The sequence below is a fragment of the Sparus aurata genome, chromosome 14 (genome assembly GCF_900880675.1).
Source record: "Sparus aurata chromosome 14, fSpaAur1.1, whole genome shotgun sequence".
Taxonomy (NCBI): Eukaryota; Metazoa; Chordata; class Actinopteri; order Spariformes; family Sparidae; genus Sparus; species Sparus aurata.
In genome coordinates this window covers 14,150,345-14,167,999 of record NC_044200.1, presented here as the reverse complement: position 1 = coordinate 14,167,999, position 17,655 = coordinate 14,150,345, and the positions used below count along the sequence as shown (strand labels likewise).

Genomic DNA, 17,655 nt, shown 5'->3' with positions numbered 1-17,655 from the left:
GACAGACAACACAGCAGACAAGGATTTGCAGCCAAAGACAGAGCGATGTGGGGGAGGGCAGTAACACTCTGCTGCTAATACCACTGCTGCTTTGTTGTGAAGAACCCCAGTTCCCCTTTTAATGGTGAACTATTCCTTTAATGATAGCAGTAAAATACACTCACGCAAACACACACACACATGCACACACACACACACTGCCGTTCCCCTCTGCCTGACAGGAAATGTGGTTCAGAGCACGACGTGACGAGCCACAGTTCAACTTTTACAACTTACGGTCCTAACGCACCCTCGCTCGCATGCCAAAGTTCAAACGAAAAAAGCAGCGTTTATAGCAAGAAAGGGTTCGTCAGTGACCTATATGGGGCACAAATGTGGGCCTTTGTCTAATTTCGGTGCCTGTTAGCTTTTGAATTAACTCGTCAAGGAGCTGTCAATCCCGCAGACAGGCAGGGTGTGTGGGTTTGAAGAGAGAGAAAATCACACCGAGCGCAAGATATACTCCTAACATAAAGCCATTTGGTGAGCGCTTTGATCACAGCTGCCTTACAGTGCAAAGAGTGCACACATTTAAGCAAGGCTGCCACGGTGAGACCTTTGAGTTACACTGGAAAAATGTGCCTTGCTCAATCTGTGGGGGAATTCATCCACTACGGGAAGTGAGGCCGGGCAGGGTCGCTTTCGGTGACACCCTCAAGTTCTTGATTTTTCTCTGTGAGCCATGCGGATGGACCACTTCTGAAAGTTTTGCTCATTTAGGTAAAAAGACTGGTGTCAGGGAGAAGCAGCTAGCTCTAAAGCTCCCTAACTGATATGTAATATATTGTTGGTTCTATCTGTACAAAAACTTGTGAACACACCTATTATACGTATTAAACAAATGAGATATGACATGCTAGGCTAGCTGTTTTTCTCTTGCATTTGGTCTTTAGGCTAATCTAAGATAGCAATCTCTTGGCTCCCAATTAATATTTAATGGATGGATTTGAAGGTGACATCAGTATTCAAAAAGCCAGTTTTCCCAAAACGCCAAACAGTTAAGTGCAACACGACAAAATTTAGTCGATAACGTTCAAAAGTAACTGAAGTTTAGTTACAGTTCTGGCATTGTGACGTATCGTGTTGCAGCGATATCTACTGAAATTAGCATGCTAACCAGCTAGCCTCGGCTCTTCCCGGTCCAAAGCAACAAACCATTCAGCTGTCTTTTTCCGGGAAGTTACATTCTGTTGCTTTGAGAGGATTCAAATTGGTTAAATTGTTGCACTTCAGATGGAAATGATGGACCCAGAAACTGAACTACATCTGCAGGGTGAGGCCGAGTGGTTTTACTGGATGTGTACGACTGTTACAAAAGAGGAACAAAACGGTGCTAAAAGAGAAGCATGTAGGGGAAAATGATGTTCTGTAGTTGCATGCTCAAAGTGGATACTACACATTAGGTTTTGGCGCTCTGCAGTGATGTATTTCTAAATAAGAATAATTGTAACACTTGTGTTCTGTGTTTAGTCCACAGTTCATTTCCCACAATGCAACGTTAACTTGCCCTGTATACAATAGAGTGATATATCATGCTCTGTAACTACATCATGCTGAACAGCCAGCAGGGAAACTCCAGAGCTTAATTCACACACAGCTCTCTCTATTCAAAATGCAAATTGAGACCGCAACTTATACAATAAGGGACGCGTTTGCATTCCCCTCACAGATTGTTTCATCGGAAAAAGAGCTTCAGTATTTTAGAAGCGGCGCTTCGCAGGTGGCCCGCACCACCTCCAGTGACTCGCAGAAAGACAGGTAGGCAAGGTGACCCTAAAACATGACAAGCCCTCCACCCTGCTGATGTGTCCTTGAGCAAGACACCGAAATCCCCCTACAGCTCAGGCAGTGGGCTCCTGGAGCCGAGCCTGACCTCTGACCTCCCTGTGGAGGGTGGCAGACAAAAAGAGATTCTCCCGATGGGGATTAATAAAGTATCACATTATCATTTGAATGCAGCTGATTGTATCTTTGTCAGTCTTCATTTCAGCCCTCGGTCGAAACGCGTGATATGACCTTGTCACGGCAGGTCTGCTGTATCTGTCGGGGAAAAGGTCTGCAGACCCAAATGTCAAATGATAAAGGAACAGTCGTCCGCGTTGTACGCCTCCTACCTCTCTGTTCGTTTATCAGCATTCAAGCGCCAGTTCATTACAATGTCACACCTCCATTCAAATTTACTTAAGACTTCTTTAACATGTTTGCTGCACAGGCAAAACATATATAAGCGACAGTCAATTCCACATATTATTCTGTCTTTGGTTTTCATGCAGATATTCAAATGTTTCCGGGGAGAAAACGACACAAAATGTCACAGGCAAATCTTTCACGTCTCTGCATGCACTCAATGCAGCGTTATTGCGCAAGACCAAAGGCCGGCTAAAGCAAAGTTAAGAAACAGCACATACTGACGTTCTCTCTTTCCCTGTCCTCTTTCTTTCTGCCTCTCTCTGTCCCTGTGGTCAACAATCCCTATGCTGGCCTTTATCCCCAAATCCCCATGGACAGAGAGTCAGGGGAGAGAGAATGCTTAAATGCTTTGAATGATGGTGTGGAATGCTAAAAAGTGTGTGTGTGTGTGTGTGTGTGTGTGTGTGTGTGGTTGTATGGGGGAGCAAAGAGGAGTGTTTGTAGGGAGGAGGGAGTGGGGGGGGGGGTCTCCTGCCTGGTCTAGGATCTGGTATGCGTGACTGAACAAGAGGAGGAGAAAGAGAGGAAAAGAAGGAAAAAAAAAATCCCCCACCAAAACCTGCCTTCCTAACTTCTAAAGACAGACAATGGCTACTGACTGGTCTGGCAACCCTCTGTGTGTGTGTGTGTGTGTGTGTGTGTATGTGTGTGTGTGTGTGGGTGTGTGTGTGTGTGTGTGTGTGTGTGTGTGTGCGAGCGGTGTCACTTCGCACACAGGACACGTCCTGATGGAAAGCAGAAAGAAGGGAAATCTGCCCTAACCAACTTTAGATCTCATTACTCCGCACATGCAGCCGCACAGACGCAGCCCTGCCACATGTGGAATACAACACTGCAAAAAAGAACCAAAACTAATACCTAAAACCCTCCATTTCCAACCATGAAATCCACCAAACATAAGACTTAATAACACCCCCCTCCCTTTTTAATTTTTTTTTTTTTTGCTCCACGAAACCTTGAGACTTCAACGTGAAACTCAAAACCAGTTGAACACCTCTTGTTTTTTGCTGCATTTCGGGATGAAAAACAGACGTTGGCGATTAAAAAAATCAGCAGGGTAGAACAGCTTCCTATAATAAACGCCCTGGTGATAATTAATTACACAGGCACTGCAGCCAAATCAAGACGGCAAGCATCCATTTTGAATCTCCTCGTAAATAATAAAACAACACAACAGATTTCTTTCAGCCCTTTTGAGAGGCAAGGCTGGCCTGATCGGGGACAATGCTCAGAAGTGCGTGGGTGGTTATTGTGAGCACATGCATTAAAATAAAAGCCCTTATTGTATTAAATGGATGATATAGTTGTAGGACAAGAACATAGCAGTTGCTGGCTGTCAGATTACCTTTGCGGGAAAGTGATATTTTCTCCAACAGAAAAAAAGAATAGCAGACAATGAAGCGCTACACCTACACAAAAGTAGTCCACACCGCTCTTGTTTCATTCATTATATAAATATCTTTAATTGTTTTAACCGTAAGAATATAAAACAATTTAATTTTGGGATTCTGCATTTTTTTTCTTCTTTACAAACACATAATATACAGTACACCTTTTTTTATTTTTCAAACACACACAGCTTTTTCAGCAGGACGCACATCCGTATATTAATTTTTCTAGCAGGTCATTGCATTACATTAAAGACACGCGCGCGCCCGCAGGGCCTCCGTGCGCTTGCGTGTGCGCGCGCGTGTGTGCATGTGTGTTAATGTGTGAGAGAAAGAGAGAGAGAGAGAGAGAGAGGGAGGGATGGGGAGAGGGAGAGACGCATTCCGCTTGTAACCCGAGACTTAAGAGAGAGAGAGAGAGAGGGAGAAAAAAAGGAAAAAAAAAAAAGAAAGAAAACAATCGATTGCTCCTTATTCTAAGCATGTCTCAAAATGGATTCAGGGTATTTTTATTCAGGGAGAGATGGAGAAAAAGAGGAGGAAAAAAAGATATCCTCCTCCCCTCCTTCTCTCTCTCTCTCTCTCCGTCGCTCTCTCTCTTACCGGGCGAGAGCAACATGAATATGAATGCGACCTGTGTTGGCATTAACGTGGGAAAAAAAAAAAATAAAGCCATGAGACAAACCCTGATTCTTTTTGAGCAATAAAGGGCATAAAGATACAGGAATCACTTCAATTTGAAGTACGACACTCTGAACAACATCCACTGACATTCGCATCCATCAGCATCCCCTCAGAAAAAAACACCACGTACTCCCATAAACAAGACTTAAACGGACATGATTTGTGTCAATAATAATCCCATATCTCTATAGCATTATTAATTGTTGATTATAGGTATTTCCTCTCAGGGCAAGCTGACAGTCTCGCCTCCTCTACATGCGTCAAGGCTTTGAACACAACACGTCTCTACAGGGCGTCAAAGTTGGACTTTATCCCTTTGGAAAAAAAAATGTGGAAAAACAAAAACCTAAATAAGCTCTTGCACACAAGCGGATTCACGATAATTTTTTATATTTTTTGCATAAAGCGTCACCCTCTTGGAATCTGAGCCGATTTCGCAGCTCGCTCTGCTCTCCCTGTCTCCGTCTTGCCCCTTCGATGGGGGAAATTGTTGCTGTTTATGGGGGTAAATTAACAAAAGGTAGTTAGATTGTGTCCTGGTCTCTTTTCTCCAGCTCTGCTCATGGAGGGAGGGAGGGAGGGAGGGGATGGGGGGGAGGGGGCAGACACAGTCCCTTTAGGCACATTTTCTCCCAGTCTCTCATTCCTGCTTTCCTTCTGTTTGTCTTTTTGTTTTAACAGTATACACCCTTTGAAAACAACCACATACGAGGTAGCCAAATGTTTTTAGGCGTGATGGCTGTAGCGGAGATTAGTCGTAAAATGTCTCAAATCCAGACACACTGTAAAAAAAATAATAATAAAAAAGAAACTGAAAAAAGAGAAGAAAAAAAAGTCCCATACTCAAGTTTTAACACCTCGCTTTGCTTTTTAAATGGATGCGACTTTAACTTTGAAGCCGAGTGTCAGCAAATAAGGCAGATTATTCACATGACACTTGCTTTTTTTTCTTTTTTTTTTTAATAATGTGTGAAACAAGCTGATTTTCATTGACGTTACTCTAGTCCATAGTCAGAATTTTAAGAGATATTAAAGCTCAGTATGAGATCAAAACAAATTGTTAACAGGGGGTTTTCATGAGCTCGTAACAAAAGTAAGTTTTTAATTGCTTCCTACCAGGCAGAATATTAAGTCATATCAAAAACACTAATTGAAATCCTGCAAGGCCAACAGAAAGGAACATTTTAAAAAATGAAAAATAAAAACATTTGAACACAAAAATCTGGTCACATTGGGAGAAGCTCACCTTACACAAGCACACAGGAGGGGTAAAGGGAGGTTTTCTCTCTTTTTTTTAAATAAGAAAAGAAATTTACCCACCCATCTATCCCCCCCTCCTCCTCATCCTCATGCCCCCCTCTGTCCCCATCCAAAAAACAGAAAACAAAAAAAAAGAACAGAAACAAAAAAACACTTCCAATCACCTCACTTTCTCACTCTCTGTCATCTGCCAGAGTCCCAGGTTCAACACTTTAAGGCAGGGGAGCTGTGTGATCCTCTCCAGTCCCCTCTTGGTGATCTTGGTACATCCATACAGGTCGATGCCTGCCAGCTGGGTCAGGTGGTCAGCTATGAGCTCCAGCCCTTTGTCCGTGATGCGCACACACTGTCCAATGTTCAGGGTCCTCAGTTCATGCATCTGCCTCACCATCCGGTTTATCCCGTCGTCGGAGATGTGACACGAGCACAGGGACAGGGACTTGAGCTGGTACAGCCCCTGGGCGATGTACGCCAGGGTCTGGTCCCCGATCTTATCGCAGAAGGAGACGTCAAGCCCGGAGAGCCTCAGGGTGCCCATGGCGAGGTGCATGGTCCCCGTGTCGCTGATATTGTCACAGGAGCGTAGGTTGAGGCTCCACAGGGAGGTCATGTGGGAGAGGTGGATCATCCCTGCGTCTGAGATCCCCCCGCAGAAGCTCAGGTTCAGTACCCGGAGCTTGGTGAGCCCCTTGGAAATGTGTTTGAGTGACAGGTCCGTCAGTTTCTGACAGTCCTGGAGAGTCAGGTACTCCAGGTTCAAGCAGCCCTCCGCCGCGCTGCGGGTCATGCCCGCCAAATGTCCAATCCCCACGTCCGAGACATGCCTGCAGGACCTCAGGTTGAGGCTCTTGAGCCGGTGGAGGCCCCAGGCTATCAACAGAAGCCCCGTGTTGGTGATGTTGCTGCAGCCACCGAGCTCCAGCACCTCCAGGTTCTTCAGATACTGAGCTATCCTGCCGAGACTGGAGTCTGTGATCTGCTTGCACAGACTCAGGTTCAAAACCCTCAGCGATGGGATCTCCTGCACAAACGCGTGACCCAGCCCGTTATCCGTGAGGTTGTAGCAGCCGGACAGGTTGAGGGACTCGATGTTAGGCATTCCCTGGATCACATAGCTCAGGCTGCGGCGCAGGGACAGTATCTGGACCCTCCGGATGCCCCTGGCCTGGAGGCTGGGGAACAGGGAAGGATTGGCCCGGCGGAGGTGCAACTTGGCCTCCACCCCCCTCCACACTGACTTGTGGTAGGATGCATCCCTCCAAGCGATGCACACTTGGGCCACCCTGCCTTTGTCCCTCACGTCCAGATAGCTGAAAATCATGGCCAAAATTTCCGGGAAGAGGCACGAAATGTGCGTCTCCATTGTTTTTCAAACCCCAGGCATATAAGAATTAATACTCCACACCTCCAAGGCTGAAGAAAAAGAACCCACTCACACACCCCCCTTCTCTTGCAATTATGCAGAAGTATCAACAGTCCCGGTTATCCACAGAAGTAACACACACACACACACACAAAAGAAACAGGAGTTGTTTGTTTCTCTCTTTTTTTGTCTCACATTGAACTGTGCAAAATCGATCCAACTCTCTCCGAACCCCACGTGATCCGGTCTGGTTGCGCAGTAGGATTCAAATGCATTTAGAAAATAAAAAAAAGAAAGAAAGAACAAGAAAAAAAAACAAAAATAAAAAGCGTTTATTCCTGCCTCAACCCCTCTTTCCGCCAAAAAGAGGAGGAGAGGGGGGCGAAAGGAAGAAGGAGGAGGAGAGGAGGAAAAAGCGTCAATCCTTCCCCCTCTCTCTCCCTCTCTCAGACGACGCTTCCTTGTATTATACCTACAAAAAGCCGTCCTCTCTCGGCCGAGCGGGGATCCAGACGGTCGTACATTTCAAAATAAGAAAGTGAAAATAACGCCAGCTCCCCGTTAACGCCGCCTATTAAAAAACATTTCCATGATATAAGGGGGCAGAGAAAGATAGAGCTAGGTTGGCTTTGTAGGCAGAGTGAGAGAGAGAGAGAGGGGCGTCCGGAGCTCAAAGCCTTTGTCTGCTCTTTTCAAACCGACTTGGCAGGGACCCCAGCACTCCGGCTGCACGGGAGGGGTGGCGGCACGTCACGTCACGAATCACATGTGTTGTAAACGGATTTTAAAACAAACGCAGTTACAACCGGCGACGTTTTAGTCGGCTTACACTTGGAAGGGTGCGTGCTAATATTTAATAAGCGGCGCGGTGCGAAATGAGTTTGCATTTGTAGCGAGTCGCCCCTACCCCCTCTGTATCGGGCAGTTGGTCTGTCCCGCCTCAGCTGGAACGGTGCGAACAGTTTCCCTTGGAAACCAACTTCTTACAATTCAGTTCACTTTGGGCTTTAACCCTTTGAGCGGACCACACAGGAAACACAGGGAAGCCAACTGGAGAAGCCCTTTCCAGTCCACTTCCTTGGCACGAACATTTAATATTTCTTTGACTGCGTTTCTGTTGTTGTGGAAATACTAGTAGAGCGTCTCCAGACTGGCCACAGGACAGAAAACAGTTGTCTTTGTCTCTTGTAAACAGCCCCTCTTCCCTCTTTCACTCACTTTTTCTTATGTTGTTATTGCAAGACCAACAAATATATTTACATATTCCAGAGACAATAAATCAACGTTTCATCAGTCAGATCTTCAGAGGATGAACTGTTAACTTCAATAAATCGAAACACAGATCACCCACTGCCCACAGTGATGTGGGAAACTATGTACAACAAATAAGTGATAATCTAATTTTCAACATGCTTTACTAGCCTCATATTCGGCATTTACGATATATTAATGTGTTTTATTTTACTGTGGTCGTCCTTAAATGACTTTGGTAAGATGATCTGCACTGTCTCTCTCATGTGTCACCAGAATAATCACTTTGAGGCTCTTGAAGCAGTTGTCTCACATCTCACATCTGGCGTTGCTTATGTCCTGATACTTGAAGACTCATTTTAGTCCCAGCTGATTGTGTTCTCGAGTCTGTCCTGTGAGTATCAGTGACAGCTTGCTATATATAGCAGATATTTTTTCTTTCTAAATTGCTTATTTAACGTATCAAAGCATGGAAAATGACATCAAATTGAGCAGCAAATATCTTGTTTTTGTAACTTTCATCCCCTGCTGGTGGGCCTCTCGCAACCTCGGAGCAGCCTTGGTCTAAGTGCGTAGTTTGGTGTGTGTGTGTGTGTGTGTGTGTGTGTGTGTGTGTGTATGCCAGTGTTTATCTATATGAGTGTGCACAAACAGGGATGCTGTATGTGGTCCTTTTATGTAAACAGTATATTTTCTATATGCTTGCATCTCGCCCTCTCACTGCTGCCGGCTTTTATTTGTGTGTGGATGTTTGTGTGTGTGTGTGTGTGTGTGTGTGTGAGAGAGAGAGAGAGAATATGACAGTGGAGCCGTTTGCTGTAGCCAGTGGAGTGTGTCAGAGTGGTTGAGAAAGAGTGAAGGAGAAAGAAAGAAAGAGAGAGAGAGAGAGCGGAAGAGCCGATGAGACACATACTGGCTGGCAGATAGAGAGAGAGTGATAGGAGGAGGAAGGCAACAGTGATCAGGTGAGGATAACAGAGAGAGAGGGAGAGAGAGAGAGAGAGGAGCTGCAGAAAACAGGCGCTTTTACATGGGAGGAAGCAGCCGAGCACAACTGACAGGAACCCTCCTCTCTCATCCTCTCTGTTCTCCGCCTCAAGGATAGGTTTGGATTTTCAAAGTCCGTCCAAAAACAACAGTCTGATGATTGCCTGCTGTAACCGTCCCTCCTGTTCACACTGGCCATTATGAGATCCCTTCACAACGTGTTCCCAAGTTTAGCAATCCGAGTTAGGAATTTCGAGTTCGAGTCGTCCAAAGCTGTGCAAACGTCCCTCGTTTTGTTGCTGTCTACCTCTCAAAAGGCTGTTTCCTCACGAAACCAGTCGCCAGGCAAAAATGTTGGCAACATACATTTCTGCGAACAGAGGATGTGTCGCAACTTTACATTCCTGTTGCAACCTCCCCAGTTTCTTTAGGTTGAAATTTAAAGTTCGTCTTGTCTAGATGTCTAGTGTAGATGAGAACTGAACATGTTTTTTCCTTAACACAGAGTATCACAAGGTCTTAGTACAATCTATTAAAGCTATGTTTCATTTAATTAGTACTAAAACTATTTATAGACCAGTGATATTGCAGGATACCAGTCTCACATTATCATAAGTGCATATCCTGACAAGAGTAAGCCACAGTCAAAAATAACACACAGATCTTTGCCGTTAACATTTCTATGAATATTTTAAGACTGCTTAAATGCTGGACTCATAAATGCAAAGCATCTAAATCGACTAAAAATGTCTGGTGACTATTTTTAATGTCCCACTGTGCTTTTAACTTATATCCCGTAACTTCATCAAGGGCAAAAACAAAGCAGTTAACGGCACTGTCCCCTGTGGCTGCCAGCACCTACGTCCTTGGTGCTCGGGCGCGGAGTGTGTCATGAATTTTCAAAATAGAGCTCCTGACATGAATACCAAGCTGTATAATGATACTGCAAACACTTTGAGTTATAAACAGAGTGGGAGATTAACAGCAGCTCCCGGCTAAATGTGGCTAAATTGTGGATGAAAGTCTTGGGACAAAAAAAACATCTTGGCCACGAGACATGATGTGATTTGCCTCACCCAAATGTCCTTTTGAAACTAAACCGTTCACTGATTCTTGTCGGCGGTGGGAGACTTCACAAAATGTGTGTTTGCTGTGTTCGAAACAGAAAAAGTAAAAAAAATAAAAACCTGGCTGAAACGTGGCTTTCCAAACTGCCAGCCAGACTGCGCTGTGTGGGAGGTTATTAGCAAACTTTTCTTAATACCAAAAGTGTGTGTGTTTGCCAGCTGACTCCACCATTTGCTGTTTTTTTTCTATCCGTGCAGTGAGAGGAAAACAGGAAGGAGAAGGTGAAAGACAAGAAGAAAATGCATAGGAGAGAGATGGAGAATGTAAAAGCAGAGAGAGGCGGGTCTATATGCCACAGGCTTTCTCTTCAGCAGCAGAGGCAGAGTCTCTCTGCATGACCTGCCTGCCTCTGTGTGTGTGTGTGTGTGTGTGTGTGTGTTGCTCAGCATGCTTTTTTTCCCCTGTTTTTCTGCCTCCCTCTGTCTGCCTCGCAATCGCAGCTGTGTGTGTGTGTGTGTGTGTGTACGCGCGCACGTCTACCTATGTGTGTGCGTGCTGCCGTGGTGTGTCATACCCCCTCTTAGAAAACCCGCTGGGCCCTAGCTAGCGCTCACACTGAGCTGGAGAGAGAGGAGAGGAAGAGAGGGATGGACGGATGAGGGAAGTGAGAGGGGTGAAATAAGGAATGGGTCAGAGAAGAGGGAGGAAGAGTATTTTTAGAGTGGAGAGACGGAGGGCGAGGCAAACAGAGGGGAGAGCCACATGCTGGTTTTTTGAATATTAAAATGGAGGTTGGGAAAATGGGCAAAAAGAGGAGGAGAGATGTGGAGACAGGGGTGAGATTTGGCACTCAGGTGTGTGTGTGTGTGTGTGTGTGTGTGTTATCTCCCCCTACTCTACCCATCATGTGACCATGTGCCGATGTGTGTGCGTGCACTTTGTGTTGTCTTCACTTGATGATTCAGGGGAGGGCTCTAACTGGATAATTGCTCGCCTCCACAACGTGCTTCATCTGCACCCGCAGCGATTGCTGGTTGCCAGGGTTACGTGGGCGTGTGTCAACACGTCCCCCCCCCCCCCCCGAAAGCCGACACCTTCCTGGATGGATATTACCATGACTCTGTAGATTCTCTGTCTCCCATATGCACATCGACACAAAGCATCCACGCGCACACACGACCGTGCGGGGGAGAAAGCAGACAGTAACAATGCCCTCGGACACACCGAGCTTTCTGTTTTGTGCGTTCGTGTGTGTAGACTGTAAGGGATGAATCTTTTATGTTCCTTCAGGTGTTTCCTTGCTTCACCCGAGCTTCACCTGTACTGTAGTGAAACATGGCCCGTGTGTGTGTGTGTGTGTGTGTGCCTGCCTTCAAAGCTCCTCTGTCTACACTCTCTCTCACTGCTCTCTCTCATTGTTTTTCAGCCCTTTCGTGCCTCGTATCATCTGTGTCAGGGTCAAGCGAGGCTCATTCAGAATAGATTGTGCAGCGTATTGAGGCACCGCATCATAAATTGTGTGTTGTGTTTACACGCTTCTGTAGAAGAATACAGTCCCCCTCTTGGGCCTAGTGATGTCAGAAATTATACAGCAACATTTCCGACTGAAGTCGGTTCACCTGAGTGGATCCGGCATGATTTGCGAGTTGGATCAGCGATGCAACGTAAAGCCATCGTGAGCTTTTACGTTGAGCTCAGCTGACAAACAACAAACTGTTTTTGACAGTACTGACCTTTGAAGGGGAGTCCAAACCAGAAGGAGCTGACATATAACATGTATCTCGCCATCGTGTTTTATTCAACCTTGCTCTGCTGCCGTATGAAATGCTCCACAAGGACCACAGGGTTTTCAGCAACTTAAGAAACAAGAGCATGAATTCTCTGTTGTGCAGTTCTCTGCTGTTTAGTTATTGACCAGGCTACCTAGCTGTCACCCATCAGCTCTGCACGTATGGATATGAGACCTACAGGGCGCTGAGGGAGTTGCAGCGTCTCCTCAAACAAGGCAATCTGGGGAATTTACTCTCCCTCTTCATCTGCTTAGACCTACAGTTGGTGTTCATGTTTACTGTCTGCTGTAATGCAAAATATTTTCATATGATTGTAGTTTTTTTAAATAGCTATTAGATATATGTTGTCCTGGCCATTCGAATATTTACAATAAACATCAACGTGACACTATTTTACTAAGCATCCAGTGCCACCTTTAGGTAGAACACACATTAAAACTATACAGCCAGTTTTATGTATGTTTTATCGTCATTACTAACCTACAAATCTATTTCAGGCTGGGCCAGCTGGTGTCAAAGGTCAGCAGATGAAATCCCACAGTTATATAACTCCAAATGTTTGCCGTCTGATGGAGTCATGCTGGGTTTCCTTCCAAAAGTACTGCAAGTTTTTACCGCATCCTGAGAAAAACAACACAAAAAAAAAGCAAATGAATGCTTGTGTCCATCCATCACTATTATGCGATTATTAGGTGGCGCCAATTCTCTAGCCAGAAAACCATCAAACCATTGCAGGAGAATGTTAAACCATGTGGTTCGGCCATTATGGTCTCCTAACGATGTTTCACTAAGTACTGATTTCAACCCAAACCATCGACCTTGTCAAAATAAAAAGACGGTTGCTGTGCCTGTCATTTTATCTGGAAGACGTGATGCACGATGTTCTCTCGACATCTCCTCATCCGGCTGGTGTGAAAGTGAGGAGAACAAAACAAAAAGATTAAAAAAAGAAAAGAAAAATGTAGATGATGGAGGTAGAAGAGAGAGGGAGGAGAGCAGATGTGCACAGAGGGGAGACAACAGGAGGTCACTGCCAGGAGATGCGAGCCTCCTTTTCTCCGTAGATCACTCCCTCCATCTATCTCCACCTCTGCTTTTTCTTCTCTCCTCCTTTTTGTTCACTTTCTCTTCCCTCTCTCTGACAGCTCTCCTGTGCTCCCGTCTCGCCAATATGCCTCACAGGCTGTGTGTGTGTGTGTGTGTGTGTGTTATGCGCTGCCGCCCTGCTCCAGTTTTTGCACCACACAGGCTGCCTAGGTGTGTGTGTGTGTGTGTGTGTGTGGGTGTCCTCAACAATGCTTTTCTTTTCTGCCAGCTCTGCAGTCTGACATAGGAGATTTTTCAGCCGGCGCTCTCTCTCTCTCTCTCTCCCCCTCAGTAGTCAGCATTTTGGCATTTTCTCAATGCGCTCTGTCATCTGCTGGCATGAATGGGCTGCATATTGTTGTGTGTGTGTGTGTGTGTGTGTGTGTGTGTATCTGGCTGGTTTGACAGTGTTTGTGCGGGCGACCATGAAGGTGGAAAAACAGCTCTTTTTAATCTTGGTCATACACGTGTCGTTACCAGAGTTGTTGGCAAGATCTTTCAAATGGAGTTCAAAGTGACCGAGAACGGTTTGAAGTTGAAGTTATTGGAAACAGTGAAACCGGGGGGGGGGGGGGAACAACAACATCAGTATGGCAAAAAGAAAAAAGTTAAGGTGACATAGTTCTTGCGCTAAATGAGAGATGGAAACACTGTGTTTGCTATCAGGCTTCAACAGAGCTTGATGGTGAACAGATCATTTGAATCGGGGATGGGAAACATCTAAAACATGCAGGGCAGGGGGCCAGGATGGAAGAACACTGCTCTAAACAAGCGCCTGAGTCACATTTTATTTCTGGTTTCTCTTGTTTTTTGTGAAAGTTCAGGGAATCTTTAACACCCCAAAGTGTTATCAAGTGTTATTATCGTGCTACTGGATCATTTTCCTCTGATGAACAACTAACCGTGAGTTAATTTGTTCATTTGGTATAATAGAGAGCATGGATACCTGACCAGACAGGACAGGTCAGTTTTGGAGAAAAGTTTTGAAATAAAGTCTGGGCCTGTCAGTTTAACGCTGTGCGTTTGAGAAAATGTTGTTTAAATAAATGAATAAATTAAGTTTAAATATTAGTGATAATTGACAATAAGACATTCTGTTTTGGTTGGGACAATATGTAACTTCACGTGACAAAATCAGTGCTGCAGCTTACATTAGGCTCGAGTTGGGTTTTGGACATAAAAGATGAAATGCCTGCTGAGTGCGACCTAGCATCGTGGAGACGTGAACGCAGATAGAAATCGTGCCAGTATCTCCAGTCAGCCATCATCTTTCAGGAGATTTTGTGCCGGTTTTGCAAAAAGAGAACAAATCTAAACGGCGTCGTTATTCTACAGCACGTCAAATCGTGCAGTAAACATTTAGGATACTTCATAATGATGCGTTAAAGCAGAAAACTGGTCTTCTGCCACTTTATGCAGTGTAGGCTGGAACATTACTCCCAACTCTTTTCTAATCCATATGCTGCAGCTATGATTCATCATCGGAGACATATTAGCATTTTTAATTGCCCTCAGACCCACACTCAACATTCAACAGTCTGATAACCTCAAATGAAACTGAGCGAGACCAGTGCCCAGGACCAAGACAAGTCTGAGTCATAACTCCTTTTAGACATTTCTCAGAAAAACCAATGAAATATTGACAATGCTTAATGAACTACATAAACAGCAGCAACCATGAAAGGAAAGATTACTCACCAGTGGTCACATGTGCTATTGAGATTATTTTTTTACTCACCAGCTGCACTTTCACATCATATACAGCCAAGTCCAAAAGTGGGCCCTGTGCTACTGATGTTGGATTTGTCAGTTTTTAAATTCTTTATCTCAGCTATACCAGAAAAAAAATGTTCCTCAAGGTAAATCATTGAAAAACGAAAGAATGCCAACAAATAAATCACTGTATCTCTTTGCTAGTTGAATGTGTGCAGTTTTACAAGGTGTGTATATGTGTGTGTGTGTGTTTTTGAAAGAAGGTTTATATCCCCAGAGGCCAGAGAGGTTGATTGTGACATTCACTTGCGTACCGGAATCGTGTGTGTGAGAGCATGTGTATAAATGGTGAGTGAGGCAGTAAGAAAATATGTGTATTGGTATGTGCGAGTGTTTGTGACTATAGTCATCTCTCTGTATGCCTGCAATGTGTGTGTGTGTGTGTGTGTGTGTGTGTGTGTGTGTGTGTGTGTGTGTTAATTTCTCCAGGGAAGGGATCTGGAGACCGGTGTAGTTTGACCACCGGAGCTCCAGGGCACCAGGGGGAAATCAGGGCATCTAGCCCAGCCTCAGTGGCTTCTCCCTGGGCCTCCTGATCAGGGATTCGGCCCCTCCCAGGGTTCCAGTCCAGTGCCAGATGCGGCCAGCCAGATCTCCCTCGGTTGCCTCGTCTCTACCGAGGTGCCAAACATGGCTGGTCTGGGCTGATTTATTAGTGTAGACTCCCACTAGATTCTTCAACCAGATGAGATGGCTCCGAGCACTGTTGTTGGGTAGCATCGTCTCGCTAAAACACCCCTCGGCACTACAGGTTGACAGTTATAACCAAACATAGTAATGTGTCAGCATTTCCAGAACTTCAGGCAGGCGTTGTGCATGCACCGTGGTTGTGTTCCAGTGTATTTCAGCAGTTGCACTGTGGATAACCCGCAGCAATTCGATAGAAACAGATTACTGAAATGAAATTACAACATGTGATAAGTCAGGAACCACAACCACAAGCAGATATTTACTGCCACAGCTGGTTGTAGCACATAAAACAGGTAGTGACATTGGGCCGTGAAAAATAAATTATCATTATCTAGCCACAAGGTCCCATTTAGTAGCTGTTCTGTTGCTTTTCTACTACTTGATCTTCCTCAAGAGAACAAATTTGACATTTCTCACCTGAGTAATTTAAGGACTCTTTTCATGAAAACAGCACATACAAATAACCCAGAAGTTCCATTTAATATATTTTCAAGGTTTTTTGGTTAAGAGTTGTAAATACATGTCACTGTACTGAGATGAAACAACACAATCTTTCTATTAGTAATGAAACTGGAATGACCTGTAGTGTATGGCTAGCTAGTGTTAACAAACTTGAGATAAATACAGCTGTGTGACGAACATAACTCAGCTCAATGACTTGACATTTCAGCACGTAACGTCTTAATTTCTATTAAAGTAAAACTGGAAGTGAACTTGTGGCTACAGAAACTCACCTTTCCCTCACTCAGGTCGGCTAAAGATTATGTTTTTAAAGCAACTGACCCAAAAGAAACTTTGCAAATGGTGAAGGAGCGAAGCTGCTGGCATGAGTGAAAGAGTACAGAGTTGGCTGCTAATGTAAGCCCATAAAGCATTGCTGGTTCCCAGGTAATGGCGCAGTGTCGTCGTTTGTCGTCCATCAGATAAATTGCAAATAACATTGTGATAGTACGCAGGAGAAACCGCCGTGGCTGAAGATGTCATATTGGACATGTTGTCGGTCGTGCCTGTTTACATAATCGCCATCGACGACTACTGATGATGTATGCATCATTTCAACCACTGCTCCTTGTAACTCTCTTCTAAGCGGCAAGGGGGCACCTCACCAAATGCCTTTGGTGACATAGTGCAAAAGGACATCAGACATCAAGACAAACTGTGGACTGTATGAGCAAATAGACATACTACAAGAGAGTGTATACACAATAAATGGGGAGAGTAAAGAGTATGTGTGTTCACATCATCACAGCTAAGAGACAAGGGAGTGTGAGAACAGCTGGGTGCACCGTCGGAGAGAGAGAAGGAGAGAAGGAGAGGATGATAGAAACATAAACAGCCGATGAATCCGACTTTCAGACTGACGGAGAGAAACAGAAGAATCAGGGAAGAGCTCCGACTGGAGCGACAGAACAAAGCCGAGAGATGTCGAGAAACAGATGGTGACGCCGAGCAGAGAGAAGTGTGAGAGAAGAGGGAGAAAAAGAGACGTAGAAAAGACAGGGGAGGAGAGGTATAGAGAAGATATATTTAGAGGAAGAGGGGGAGAGTTTGAGCCTCCCAGCTAGAGGCATGACTCATCTTCTGCCAGCTGACAGAAGGATGGATGGAGGGAAGAAGGGAGGAGATGGACAGAGTCAGGAGGGGTGAAAGAGAAGAGGGGGGAGCGCGAGCGTGACGAAGACAGGGGACACAAGGGGGGGGGGGGGGGGAGGAGGAAGAACAGAAGGAGGAAGATGGGTTTCCACAAGCCGTTGTACATGCAACCACACACGTAAACTGCGAACACAAAGAGACACATATGAAGCCCGAGGCCTCTCCAGAGCCCCTCTCAGCTGCTTCCAAGTCCCACTGCATTTCCCCCCACCGGGTATATATGAGGGCAATACAAGCAGTAAATTTCCCCCCGCAGCCAGCTGCATTTGGCAGTTGGTTGTTGCACATGTGTGTGTACATACGTATGTGTGGTTTTGGAGACGCAAGAGACAAAAGAAGAAAGAGATGGAGATAGAGAAAGCGACATATCTATGGTGAGAGCAGCCGGTAGTTGCATCATCCCATGGGCTTTCTGTGGCTGTTTTTGAGTTCT

The 17,655-nt window shown here is 45.2% G+C and overlaps 2 protein-coding genes across 4 annotated transcripts in view; one reads left to right on the top strand and one right to left on the bottom strand.

Moving 5' to 3' along the window:
• wnt5b (wingless-type MMTV integration site family, member 5b) overlaps positions 1-17,655 on the top strand; it is an 86,438-nt gene that overhangs the window by 46,987 nt on the left and 21,796 nt on the right. The window lies entirely within an intron of this gene.
• On the bottom strand, positions 3,668-7,706 carry fbxl14b (F-box and leucine-rich repeat protein 14b). The gene has a single exon (XM_030440166.1). It carries the CDS (start codon positions 6,922-6,924, stop codon positions 5,722-5,724), a length of 1,203 nt encoding a protein of 400 aa, XP_030296026.1. The 5' UTR covers positions 6,925-7,706; the 3' UTR covers positions 3,668-5,721.

Coding starts and splice junctions, on each gene's coding strand:
- fbxl14b (XM_030440166.1), bottom strand. CDS start 6,924: ATGGAGACGCACATTTCGTGCCTCTTCCCGGAAATTTTGGCCATGATT.